General features: G+C 36.7%; 1 protein-coding gene across 1 annotated transcript in view; it reads left to right on the top strand.

Moving 5' to 3' along the window:
* Positions 1-51: 51 nt before the first annotated feature.
* Positions 52-14,201, top strand: part of cdkl5 (cyclin dependent kinase like 5) — a 55,833-nt gene continuing 41,683 nt past the window's right edge. The window contains exons 1-6 of the mRNA XM_059355367.1: positions 52-445; positions 2,256-2,341; positions 3,233-3,283; positions 5,524-5,904; positions 8,734-9,093; positions 12,488-12,522. Coding sequence (XP_059211350.1) covers positions 9,057-9,093; positions 12,488-12,522 — 72 coding nt within the window. The 5' untranslated portion in view covers positions 52-445; positions 2,256-2,341; positions 3,233-3,283; positions 5,524-5,904; positions 8,734-9,056. The remainder of the gene's footprint in view (positions 446-2,255; positions 2,342-3,232; positions 3,284-5,523; positions 5,905-8,733; positions 9,094-12,487; positions 12,523-14,201) is intronic.

The following is a 14,201-nucleotide window of genomic DNA, read 5'->3' as shown; positions in this document are numbered from 1 at the left end:
GCAATGTATTGTGGCTGTCCCTCCCTCTGAAGACCCTTCTGTCTCTGCAGCGAATCCCATTGAGTCAGAAGGAGCCATAAAGATTCCAAGCTGCCATAAAAAGCCATTAAGACGTGTGGATGCGGGACGTCTGCTGGCCGACATGAAAAGGATTCCGGCTCTGCTCTTCGCTCAGCTGCAGATCGGTTCAGTGTTTGCACTGGTCTGCCTGTCTCACTCAAGAGGGTCAGACAAAAAAACTCCCAGCAGACCAGGAAGCACTTAATTTTTACAACCCCCATTTCCACTAAGGCACTCACTTATCTGGGATTAGTGTAACGTTCACAAACCTGAACACAGAAGATCTGAAAAATGACCCGAGACCTGGCTTCAGGAGAAACTGTAACTTTTTCTTGACAGGAGAAGCTGTCAAGTGTTACTTTTATCATGTGAAGAAAAGACTTGGGTGAAACTTTACACTTTACTATGTTACTTTAAACAAAATGCATTATGAGACATTTTACTTTTTTGTTAATTGGTGATCACACAAACATTCTTGTATGGAAGTATAATTATAAATATCATATGAAAGATATTATGTTAGAGGTTGTTTCTAAGAATAATACAGTACTGGGGCTTTATTTAATTTCTTACCAAATCCATAATCAGTCAATTAATTATTATTTTTTAAACTTTTGATTAATACGTTAATCCAGTATATAAAATGCTAGCTAATAAAATCCCAGCTTTAGTGCTTGCCCAAACATTTTAACCTATTCAATTTACTATAAAAATTAAAAATAAAATCAGCAAATTTTGTTATTTTAGAAACACTCTGATGAAATAATGTTGTTTTTTTTCATTATGCAGAATTAACACCCACATTTCTATTTGTGTGGATGTTTTGGTACGACTAAAAGAAAGTTTAAAAAATGATCATTGGTCTAGAATTATGGCAGGGAGTCAATATACTGAAAACAAAGTGAACTTTCTTAAGATGTTTTTTTATTCAGTAAGTTTAAAAACCCAAAGATATTCACATTTATTCACATAAGACAAAGAGACGCAGCAGCTCCAGGGCTGAAACAATTAGCTGATTTACTGATTAGTCGATTGACAGAAAAATGATTTACAACTATTTTGCTGAATGATCAATAATTAATCACCAAAGTGCCACATACTTGCTGCTTTTAGCCTCTGCCGCATTTCTTTGTTTTATGTGACTGTAAACTGGACATATTTGAGTTGTGAATATGTCACTTTTAGCTTTGAGAAAGACATTTAATAGACAAATATATAAGTCGATTAACATAGAATTGACTGAAACTGATAATTGTACAGTCTTACTTTAAAAATGACAAATGATTATCGATTATCAAATTTCTCATTAAATTAATAGAAAAGCAGCAATGCTCACATTTGAGCAGCAATTTTGCTTAATAAATAAATAAATGTTAATCGATTGTCAAAATACTTGCTGACTGATTAATTAATATATTGTTTTAGCTTTACTTGATACTGTATTACATTCAGAGTTGGGTCAGATTACTTAGAATACTTATAGTTACTGAATACAAATTACATGGCATTTTTTGTGATTAGTAACAATACACTGGAATTTAAAATAATGTAATGTAGTCTGAATACTTTTGGATTACTGGAAAAATCACACACACACACACACACATATACAGTCATGGAAAAAAATATTAACTAAAGGTACATTTGTTTGGACAATAAACCAACAATAACAAAAATAGCTCATAAAAATGTAATTTAAGAGCTGATATTATAATATATAATAACCAAAATGATTATCAAGAAAACCATGGAACAATAAATTGAAGAAAACAAGGGTGGTCTAATATTTTTTTCCATGACATATATATATATATATATATATATATATATATATATATATATATATATTCTTTAATGTAATGTAATATATTCTTTTAATGACTGAGCCTAATAGCACTGGTTATCATGAAAAAGTTTCATAATTTTAAAGTTGCCATACTTTAAAGACTTTAAATCGCAACTTTTTCCAAATACAATCGGAGTTTATTGTGCTATTTAATTTTGTAATCTGATTACATAATCCCCATTAAATATAATCAGTTACTACCCAACCCTAAAAACATTTGCAATAATTTAAATGATAAAGCCTGAATAAAAGCTTTACAAAGTGACTCTATGTGTGTTTAACCTGCAGCACATCTGCGGTTATAAAGGAGAATATTACTTTTTTTCCCTTTCTTTTTTATATCTGACAGCAGTGAGAAGAACGTTGAGACTGAAAGCCCTCACAGCCCATGAAGGATCGCATTACTGCCAGGAGGCTGCAGGGCGTCACCTCCAGGTTAGTAACATACAACATGCTTTCACGTCCAAAAAAAACTTTAATTACAGAATATTTTTCATCAAAAACAGTTTTCTCGACACCGACATTGAGGTCCCACCTCCTTACGTGGCATTTGGTTGCACGTGTGGTTGATAAATAATTTCTGCCTTTCATTTGCAGGATTTTAGGCTCGGAGGGAAAACAACTGAATCAGCAAAAGATTAAATTAATTTAGAAGAAAAGTCTGTGACGCATTTTCATTTGTGTTATGGTCACAGTTTGTGGGCGGGACGGCGCTCATTGCACAGGCTAAACAACACCGCTAACGTTACATTGCAACAACGGGCGTGATACTACGAGGCTGCAGGAGCACAAACGTGCTGTTAGTTGCAGTGTAAACCCTCTGCAGGGATCCAGGAAACAGAAAGCAAAGGGAAATCTGCAGAGTTCAATGTAGCTACTGTACGCACCAAGCTCTCCGCCTGCACAAATACAGTATAAACACGCTCTGTTATCAGTCCCCGCAGAGACAAACTGCAGCAAAGATGACCGCGTTTGATCGCAAAAGAGAGAGAAACACCATCACCGGCCGCACATGAGAGTAATAATGAGACATGAGCCGTACCAACCGTTTGAACCGGGTATTTTGATGGGAGATTCCTCACTTTCTATCAGATGCAAGCCGCCATATTCGCTGCAGCTCCGCGCATGTCCACCACGCAGTGCTGTAATTCATATTTTTCCACTGGAGGTTAGAAGGGAGAAAAAAACAGGCAGAGGAGTGGGGGAAATAATTAATTAGTCGTCCTATTTAGACGGATATTGTTTCCTGTCGGGTTGTTATAATAAACTGCATGCCGTGTGGAAACGAAAACATGATCACTGAACGTGTTGTTTCCTGTTTTCCAGGCAGGAGGAGGTGATGAGATGCAACTGCAGACACTGGAAGGTCAGATTTATGTGAGTGGCTGCTGATGAAGGAAAGCAATGGTCACTAAATGAATAAATAAATAATTTAAAATAAACACACATTACAAAACACATTAGTGGAGTAAAATTTTAGCATAATACAATGGATCAGAGACATTAAGGGCGAGTATTACTGGATGTATTAAATATTATTGTTGAGAAAAGTACCATCCTTTTTTATCCTTCTAAAAGTAGTAGTGATAGTGTAAAACTACTCTGTTACAAAAGTAATTCATTCAATATTTTACTTCAAACTAGTGTACCCTAGTTAAAGTAGAAGTACTCATAGAATAATTATACATTACTTTATTGTTAATATGATAACAATTAATAATATTGATACATTTACATGTAGCCTGTAAATATGGGTTTAATTTCAATTACTTTATATTTTGTAGCAGTTTGATCTGTATCAAGGTGGCAAGTACAGAGAAATTCTGACTGTAATATGTTTATAGTTAAAGCTGACTTCCAACACCAGTCCCCTGATGGGTAATCAAGTAGTGATTAGTCATAGTTAATAAAATGACATGTTACATGACATGGTAGTTCAAAAAGTTCAAATCAGTGCATATATTAATCAGGTGTGTAAGTGTCATACTGTGCCATTATATGAACTGTTTTGTGCATATTAAACATTTTATACCATTTATTTTTAATCTAAGTAATTATGTTTATTTTTAGGCATCTTGCAACATCAAATTAATTTGAATTTAGGCTAATTTACCGTTTTTTCCCCAGTTGTTGCACGGATCAAATAATCACTAATATTCAATAAAAATAAGGCTGATATTTTCCTGATATCAGCAAAGTTGATCTTCATGTTAAACTGATATTTTGTGTCTATAATATCTTAATCTGCAGTGAACTGTAATATAGATGAGTAAAGAAATAAGTTTCCTCTGAAATATAATGTAAAGAAGCATTATAGAATAATAGAAGTGCCTCAAATTTTGTCATACGCACACACTTTGGTAAATGTACAACTGTTGATTATTACCCAAAAGCTAATCAGGTATATATACAGTAAATATATATATATTTATAGTCAAGATATGTTGTGACTGGGAAATCTAGTCATGCTCCAAAACTCCATACATAAGAGTTAAGATTAAAAACCTCTTCTAAACACTATTGTCATGTATGAAACTATCACAGACAAAATATACTTTCTTTCAAATCTCGACCTCAAAATATTAAAATAATTTTCTCTCAGATAACAAATGTGGCACAATTGTAGGTGAGAAAGTTTCTTTTCTTTTTTGTTGGCGAGAACTCTGACCAAATGTTCCATATTTTATGAATAGCCTACAGCTCTGCACTAAAACTGTCGAGTTAAATGTAAAATGTCACTTCATATCTGACAATAACACACCACAGTAACGATGAGTCACTGTCACTTCATAGGCCACTTATAAAAACTTTAAGTACAGGCATGGTATATTTATTTAAAACGTATCTTACTTAACTTGAATATGTTCTGCTGCTTTATATTTTATCTTGACTATAAGACAAATTATCTCAACACATCTGACAGCTGCCTACTTAAGACTTTAAAGCACAATGAATAATAATCTTGTGAATTATGATGCATTGTTAAAACTCAGTAACCTCAACCAGCATTAAAAAGCTGCTCCTATGAATGCATGAGTAAAAAATAATTTAGTAACAGTATGGAAATGGTCATTATTAATAACGAGAATGTACTTTAATTGTTTATATATGGCTATATTGACAGAGGAGTTACTTTTAACTGAATAAAGTATTTGTCTTCTGTTTTCCATTAAATGTTTTTAAACCACGTGTGCTTGAAAACATAATCCTTATAATGACACTTAAAGTTGTTGCAGTGTGAACGATGAGCCAAAAGGATGCTGTGGAGGTCAAACACAGAACACATGCTGTTTGAGAAGAAGGTTTTGCAGCATTTAATGTACAAAACTTCTATAACACATGCTTATTATAAAACAGACTGACCCTGTGTCTGTGAATCCAGTGAATTCACACTGATTTCGCTAATTAGTGCAGTCATGAAGGGGAGGTGTAGGTGGGAGAGACGAGCTGCAGGAAGATGTTTAATCAGTGTCACAATATGGATTGACCAAAAATGGGAGCTGGCAGTGTGTAATATGTATGCTGTTAGAGGAGGCATTCAGAACAGGCTCATGTAAAGATTTAACAAACTGTGAGATTGCATTTGCATCCCAAAGTTTTATTTTATTTTTTTACAGCTCATACTGGATGTAAAAGCACTGCTGGAACGCGCAGACGTCTGCGTTTCTATTGGCTGCGCGCAGCGTCGCTCAGAGGAATGACGATTTTTGCTGCTATAACCAGCTGATGCTGAGGCTATGTGACCACGGAGCCTCTGAAGAACTGTTGACGGTACAATCGGCGCTATGCCTGCGGATTCGCTCTCGTCTCCATCCAGGGACTGAGTGAGTAAGGATATTTGATCGTGTCACGACGCACAGGCCCGGGCTTTTTCACCCCCGTGTCGCTCCACATGATGTTTCTTCGTCTTCCCACATCATAATTTTCATGGGCATGATGCTGTGCGCTTCACAGATTGAGCTTTCTCACCTCACACAGGCGACACATCACATCTGCAGGTAAAAAGGGGCTTTAATGGTGTACTGGCTGCGATGGATTTTTATGGGGTTTTGTTTTTTGCGTGCGTGAAATGATGCCTAATTATGGGTTTATGGGTACACGCTATTTGTGGTGTCTTGTTGTGCAACACTGTCGTGAACATGGTCCGTGAACTACGTTATAATGTATGCACTGGTTGCTGTGTAGGCTGAGAAACGCGTGGACAGCGACGGAATGGTGGTGCGCTCCGCAACGCAGCGATGAGAGAGACGCAGTTTCGATGCAGAGAGAGCAGCATTACTATCCTCTCTCTCTCTCTCTCTCTCTCTCTCTCTCTCTCTCTCTCTCTCTCTCACCTCATACACACACACACACACACACACACACACACATATACTCTCATGCACGCGGATCCACGCACAAGCCTATTAAATCCACACTCCTAAACTCACTCATACCCGTGGTTTTCTATGCATGCAAGACACCAACAGGCGTTTTGTTGCAAGATTAATGCTCCAGTCCATCCTATCAATATTTCCTGGACTTTCTTGACGTTTCCACCTTATTTCCATTTACCAGCTGTCTGTCTGATGGCTGCAAGGAGAAGCAGTAGCTTATCAATAAACCGACTCTGTGCTGCTGGACCCATTTTTAGGAACATTTTTCCTCGAGTACAGGAAATAATGCATCCTCCAGTCGCAGGCTTTTAGGGTACGTTTGTCTATTCAGGCAAGATACAGTATGGATTTAATCACTCCCCAGTGGCAGCACCATATCCTTAAATGACTAACCATGGATGGCCTCAATATCCACCTTATCACTTCCCCTGGAAAGACTTAGCTGTGTGGAGTGTACACTGCATAGGAAAACGCCCACACAGGCACATGAGCCAAATCAACATTAAAGTGTTTTTGCACTGCTGAATAAATCGAGTGTTAAACAAATGAAGTTGGGCTGATACTGTGAGAAGCTTTGATGGTTTCAGTCCAACAGCATTCGCATTACAAAAGAGGCATTTAATAATCGTGGTCAGTTTTTGGATATGTGACAGGAGGAGATGTAAGCCATTGGAAATATTTGGTTCAGAGCATTTTCTTTCCTTCCCAAGACAAAATACTTTAACGTTTAATGCAAGTATACATGCAGAGGGCTAAATATTATCACACAGGAAGAATCTGAGTTGTGAACATTTTAAAATCATCACACATTTGAACCCATTCAATTCCACATCTTGAATGTGGCAGCAACAGAGAGCTGTAGTTAATTATACAGTGGGATGAACACAAAGTGCAGCTGAGACTCACAGGAATGTCCTCAGATTTGCAGATAAACCAAAGTATTGGAAGCGATTCTGATCTGATGATGGTGCAGGATTAAAAGTCAGGGGATCACCAAAGTTATTACAATGCATCCTGAGGGGAACATGGATTTGGGAACCAAATTTCATGGCAATCCATCCAGTTCTTGTTGTCATGCTAGTGGCTCTGTGAAGCTGTATTTAATGTAAATGCTAACATCAACATGCTAACATGCTCACAATGACAATGCTAAGCAGGTGTAATGTTTACCATGTTGACCATTTTCATTTAGCATGTTGATGTTTCTGAACAATCTGTTCTCATTCCCTACTCGTGATGGACGGGGTTGCTGTTTCAAACGCATGATTAATGTGAATTCAACAAAACCTAATTGGTTATATATGGTCAGGAAACAAAACTACATGGTCACAGTTAGGTAAGAGATCAGGGTTCTGGTTAAAGAAACTACTTTCATATGTTACTACTGGACTTGGAGTTCAGTCAAGATTTGAAAACCATTACGTAGGTGATGTACTTATGTACGAAAGTTTGCTGGTTAACTTAAAAATGATAACGTTAACTTTTGGTTTCACACGGGACACAAACACTTGTCTCCTTGATGAAAGTCCAACGTCTTTTTAACCCTTCAAAACAAGCCTTATAGGGTGCAAAAAAAATAGTTTTATATTAACATATCTCTCTCTGGTTTGCAGAAGCATACAATGCCAAGAATTTGTTCTTGCAACAGTCAGTAGGATACATTTGCATGCATTGTCTAGGAATCACAAATGTTTGAATCAAAAATTGTACGAATCCATCTTGTAGACGATGAGATGTTTTATCAAATAAGTGGAAACTTTGGTCAGCTCGTGGCATTAGAGGGAAAAAAATCTAGAGATCAACAGTCCTCAGGATTCATCCTCTTGACACCATGGATATTAGGACTATCCTGGAGAGATTTGGTCGACTAACTCTTTTGTCCACTAAACAATTGGTTCATTTCTCCACAAATCATGCAAAAGTTTCTTGGAAATAAGAGGAAGAAAAATAAATCTTAGTCAACTAAGATCCAAACCAGTTAGTTTATTAATCGATTTAGACGGGGCAGCACTAATGAATATCTGTACCAGATTTGATGGCAATCCAGTTAACTGTTGAGATATTTCAGTCTGGACCAAAGTTGTGATCCATTTGCCCGACAGCAAACTACAGATGAAGACCTGTGTGGGCAAAGCAGGCATGGCTTAAAAGACTGAATTATCCATCCACTCTAGCCTGTCCCCCTGCAGCATCCTACAGATTGAGTGTGTGGCTGATTGTTCATGAGGAGTGTGTGGAAGTCATGCTTAAGTCATCTATGATTTAAATGTGTCCTCAAGGAAATGCAGCCTTTCTGTACATGCACATGCCCTAGATAGCCACCATCTGTGCCAGGAATACCACCAGCATGCTACTGCCTGTGCAAAGCATGATGGGAAGTTGGACCTTGGAGTGACCCTCTGACAGCATATTTTAACGCATTGCTTCTCTATTTTGTCTCTGGTCCTGCAGGTACAACCGCGTAGAGGTTTGGATATAAGAGGGAGACGGACAACCTCAAGACATGGAATAAAGGGAGTTCGGAGATAACTGGAACGACTTGAGTCAGACCCATAAATAACAAAAACTGACATTAAAAAAACAACATAAGGCTGAAAGAGAACTGTAGAGTGAGGAAGAGAGAAAAGGTTGTGAAGATGGGGTGTGGTCAGACGACGTTCCTCCTGGACTCTACAGTTCACTCCGTCAGCCGCCGGTCAGAGCAGGAGTCTCCTCGCTGAAACCCCGAGCAGCTCATTTCGCCTGCTGGAGGAGCCCCCGCCCTCGGTGATGTGATGAATAAGTTTGAAGTCCTTGGCATTGTGGGAGAAGGTGGGTGTTTCTTTTTATGCAGCAAGTTTTAACTGCACGTTTGTAGAACGTGAGGACTGTAAGTACTTATTGCTGACCTATAACTCTGACCCTGGTGATCACATGAGGTCATGTCCACGGTGTGTTTCATTGCAGTTTGGGCGTTTTAGCAGCCTCAGGTTCAGTTTACATTGTGCCGCTGTCACCTCCACAGGTCTTCTATCTTCAACATGTCCTTGAGACTTTAAAGATGTTTGTGAGCCTGAAAGGCAAGATACGTTTTTCATGTGATTCTCCTCAGGCGTCTGTTTACCTTTTTATATTTACAAATTGTTCCCAGGGCCTTTTTTCACCTCAGCTGACAAGAGAACCAGGGCTTTATCTGAAACCAACATTATTCCTATATTTTCCTGTTTTATGGCCCCGTTTCCTGATTAATTTGCTGGTGATGCAAACATCATGTTAATCTGTTGATAGTGTACGTTTCCACTGCAATAATTTCCATCATGCATTAATCATTAATCATCCTTTGCTGCTCCGAGTTTCTCTCCTCTAACAAAATACTGTTTTTATTATCTCTGCTAAGGAGGTTGTGTTTTTTTAAATGCTTTTTTTGGTGCCGTTTGTCTGTTTGTCAGCAGGATTATGGAAGAACTACTGGCCCAAATTTCATGAAACTGGCTGGTGGGCTTTAGCTTGGGTCAAGGAAAAACATATTACATTTTGGAGCTGATCCAAATTGGGGCGTATATAAAAAATTTAACTTTTACGAAATAGGGCATTTGTGCTGCATTCATGTGGTTTCCCGACCATATTGCACATCTTTGCAGCGTCCATGTTGTTTCCACATTAGGACCTTTAGCTCATAAATACACTGAAATCAGAAAAAGGACTTCCAAGCTCGGGGAAAAATGGAAGCATCTGACAAGCCCTGAATGCACCATTGGCCTTGGCCAAGGTCTGCGCTTTCTGAGTGGCATTCTAGTCGCCAGTTGTATTCATTTTGCCCTCATTTTAAAACATGATTAAGCTTCCTGGATTGGTGTTTCACATGAAAAAGCCTTCAAACAGCTCAAAGGGTCATGATCCATCCACTTCCTGGAAGTGCAGTTTCTTTAGCAGCAGAGCTTGACATGGCTGTGTTCGTAGTACTGGTGGAATTAGAGACATGGAAATTTACAATATGAGATCATGGCATTTACAGTATAGTAATTCCACACCAACTAGATTTTTTTTATTCAGCTTTAATTTGTTCATGCTGGTTTTTATTTGAGAGCTTGGTATTATAAGAATACTAGATATTGTTTTTACAGTAAAAGATAAAAACAAGTTCTGTTTATGTTTGCCTGACAGAGACTGAGTAAACCTGTCTATTATGACTTTTGTCCATCAGCAACAACACTGGACTTGGTTTGACATTGGTTAGCATTGCAAACTGTACAGGGACAAGGTCAAGGTGGATGGTTGGGTCAAAAAAAGTATGTGACTGTTTTCTTTCATGACTCCTTCATAACCAGATATTTCTGCCTAAATGTAAGCAAACGTTAAGCCTCCTGTTATGTTGCAGGTCAAATTGACCCATTTCAAAGTTTAAAAATAAAAATAAAAAAATAGTTTAAAGTATTTTTTCATAAAAAGAATGAAAAAGGTAAAATAAAAATAAAATAAAAAATCAATGTCATGTAAAACGTTGTATTTTATATCTATGTATTTCCAATGTACATAAAAAAGTTTGCATTTTTTATGAAAAACGACTGAATTATCCTCATTGAACCATGATCTGTGAGAGGTAAAGAACACCATTGCACTAAATATTGATTGAAATGGTTAGTAATGGAGTTATTAATGAAATATAAACAATGTTAATTGGGATTTTTTGGTTTCTGACACTTTTGGATAATTAAACATGACCCGGGTTAAATTGACCCATAAACATTATTTCTGTTCCTGAGGAACGAACATAACAGGAAGGTTAATCCAAAACTGTGGCACTTTACAGGTTGTTTTAATGGTCAGTGACAAAATACTTAATTGATTTACTTTGGAGGACTTTTTGGATTCTTAAGCAGATAAGTAAATATAAATGTATTTATTTTTTTATTAGGCCTATACCAGCATTTTTTTACATTCTAGATATCTATGTGTAAAATTTTCTATAATACTTTTAAGTCATGGACAGGTTTAAAATATAATGAGGCATTGAATATTTTGTAACCAGAATTTTATTCTCCACAGTTAAACCTTTACATGTTTGGAAAATATAAAAAATGTCGAGGCTGATTGCAGGCTCAGAATGTCTTTGTGTTTTGCATAGAGAATAAAAATATCTGGTCAACCTCTGCACTGATGACTAGTCAGACAATGAAATAAGTAAGATTAAATAATAAGATTTTAAATCTTGAGTATTCCACACTCAGGTCCTTCACACATCAAACCACGCAGGAATGATATCTTTCAGTCAGCTCCCTCATTTGTCACCCATTTCAGTGAGTTGGGCTGACACGCGTCCCTGACTTCACTCTGATGTGAAAAGACCGAGGAACTGAGTGCTTATTGTTGTGTTGATAATCCACACTAACTGTGATCTACATCACTGCTTGTCAGGATACATTAATCAAAAAGTTAGACACTTGAGAAGTGCGATTAAATGATGGAAGATTTAAAGACCCTGCAAGAACATTTTCCCTGGTTTTTACTTTTCTTACAGTCGCTATTTTTAATCTTTCATATAATTCTGGTGGCACAAGTGAAAAACAGTCATTGTCACCATTGTAAGTTCACATTTGAATGATTTCTTTTAATGATATTGTGAGTGTTTCTCAACACTCTGACAGTACAGTGTCGTGGATAACTTGCTGTACTTGTGTTATGTTATCGCTGCTAATTTTATTCATGTGGGACGATTTGTTTGTTCTTATCTAGTTCCCCAGTTGAATTAAACATTTAAATGGGAAGAGGCATAACTGGGAGCGGACTTTATTATGTTGCTTGTGTGATTTTAAATGGCAACAAAAGCAATCTATGAGAAAAATGATTCCCCCAATCCAATGCAACGTCTGGCTGACATGCCTATAAAAACATAGACTGAAAGGAGAAACAGGGATGATAAACTGAGAACATGGCGTGCTTATGAAAGGCTGAAAGCTACAGCTTGTGTGTGTATGTGTGTGTTAGTTGTCAAAGGTATGGGCGAACGTGTGTGTAGAGTGTGTGGGAGAGTACATATGCCTCCGCCTCACCTATTAACTGTTGTTTCTCTGGTGGTTTTCACCTGCTGCACTTGTTTTCTATGAATATGTTTGTTTGAGGTTTAGGAGGCCAAAACATTAATTAAGATGTTGAAACTAAGGCACGTTTCTCAGTTCCAGTTTTTTTTATTGATATTTTGTGCCTTTCTGTCTATTTCTCTGTCCAGGAGCGTATGGAGTGGTGCTTAAGTGCAGGCATAAGGTAAGGCAGCATTACTCATTTCTGTAGCTCCACCTATCATGTTTATGACCATGTTTGTGGTATTGTGTCTTTGCTTTTTACAAAAAAAATATATCAGACAATGATAAATAATTAAATGTAGGTGAAGAAAATGGAGCTACAACAAAAAGAAAATTGATTGAATGAACTATTTTGATGATGGACTAAATTTTTAAATAATTTTTCAAGCAAAAATTGCCAAATATTTTCCAATTCCTGTTTCTCGTGTATGAGTATTTGATACTTGGTATTATTGTTGGGCTGTTGGTTGGATAAAAAAATAATTTAGGGGCATTACTTTGAGCTTTGGGAGTTTGTCATGGACATTTTTCACTACTTTACGATTAAATAACTAAAAGAATAACCAATTAATAAGAACATAATCTGCAGAATAATCAATAATTGGTAGAGGAGGTTTGATGTTTCGTTAGTCTTCTTATAAAACCTGACAAAAATGTATATATTCCACACTGATGGTCAAGTCTTGTCATCATCTTATAGCTTTTTGTTATTGTTGTTGTTGTATTTCGCTTATTGATCCCCTTTGTTTAAGCAATAATAACATATTTATTGACAAGATGCATGCATATATCTACACCAAAATAGAATATATATATATATATATATATATATATATATGCACTTCCATAAAGCCCCAATGGAATAATTCTTTGTTTTATTACCACATTTTAAACCACTGTCACGATTCCACTGTAAGATTTGCATGTGAATCACACTCTTTACATTCAGTTTTGAAATAGTGGACTATTTGAGGTCATCCCTAATAAATAGTAGGTACGAGCAAGGACTGAATGTCTCAATAAAACACAAGCACATCAGAGAAATTTACATAAACTAAGTAAGACTTTAGGTAACCTCCTTCCTTCCTTACTGTCACTAGCAGAAAATATTTTAATGTCATCAACAATCATAATTTCTATTGTAGTTAGAGGGATAATTAATTTGTATTTACACAAAATTGTTTGCTCGCTGTAAAGATTTCTGTCAAATCTGGAAAAACCTCTGCACTCAAAAGATCTAGGATAGAAGCTGGGAAATACTGTCTACACTATCCTGATGTCTGCGGTTTGCACATGGTGTGCAAACGTCAGTCACATGGTACTGACCTACTCTCCCACATGCGTTATTTATGTCACATTATATGCATGAATATGAAAGTTGGCAGAATCAGAATCAGAAATACTTTATTTATCCCCGGGGGGAAATTTCTCTTTGTTACAGTTGCTGTTGTATAAGAATAGAAATAGTATATAATGTGAGTTCCAACTGTAGCTCCTTAAAAAAAAAGGTATTTAAATATATGCCATTAATGTGCTTGGTATGCATGAAAGAGGGGCCTGCTGGTGTGACTCATCCAGCAGTGTCTGCCATACGTGACTGCATGGTTCCCGACTCATGTACCATCGTTATTTCTTCCTCTACTCGCTGTTTCTCTGCAGCATGTTGATGAAGCAGCATCAAAGTTTTCAACCTGTGGTGTTCTGAGTGATTTAAAAAAAAACTTTAAAAGAAAAGACAAAAGAAAAAAAATGTTATAATCTATCTAATTCTATTGTCTTTATTTGGCTTCAAATAAAACTAAAATAGAAGAAATCTTAGCTTTAAAGTTGGATTCCGTGCTGCCACTGTGAAAACAAATG

This window comes from Centropristis striata, chromosome 2 (genome assembly GCF_030273125.1).
Source record: "Centropristis striata isolate RG_2023a ecotype Rhode Island chromosome 2, C.striata_1.0, whole genome shotgun sequence".
Classification (NCBI taxonomy): domain Eukaryota; kingdom Metazoa; phylum Chordata; class Actinopteri; order Perciformes; family Serranidae; genus Centropristis; species Centropristis striata.
This window is presented reverse-complemented; position numbering and strand designations above follow the sequence as displayed.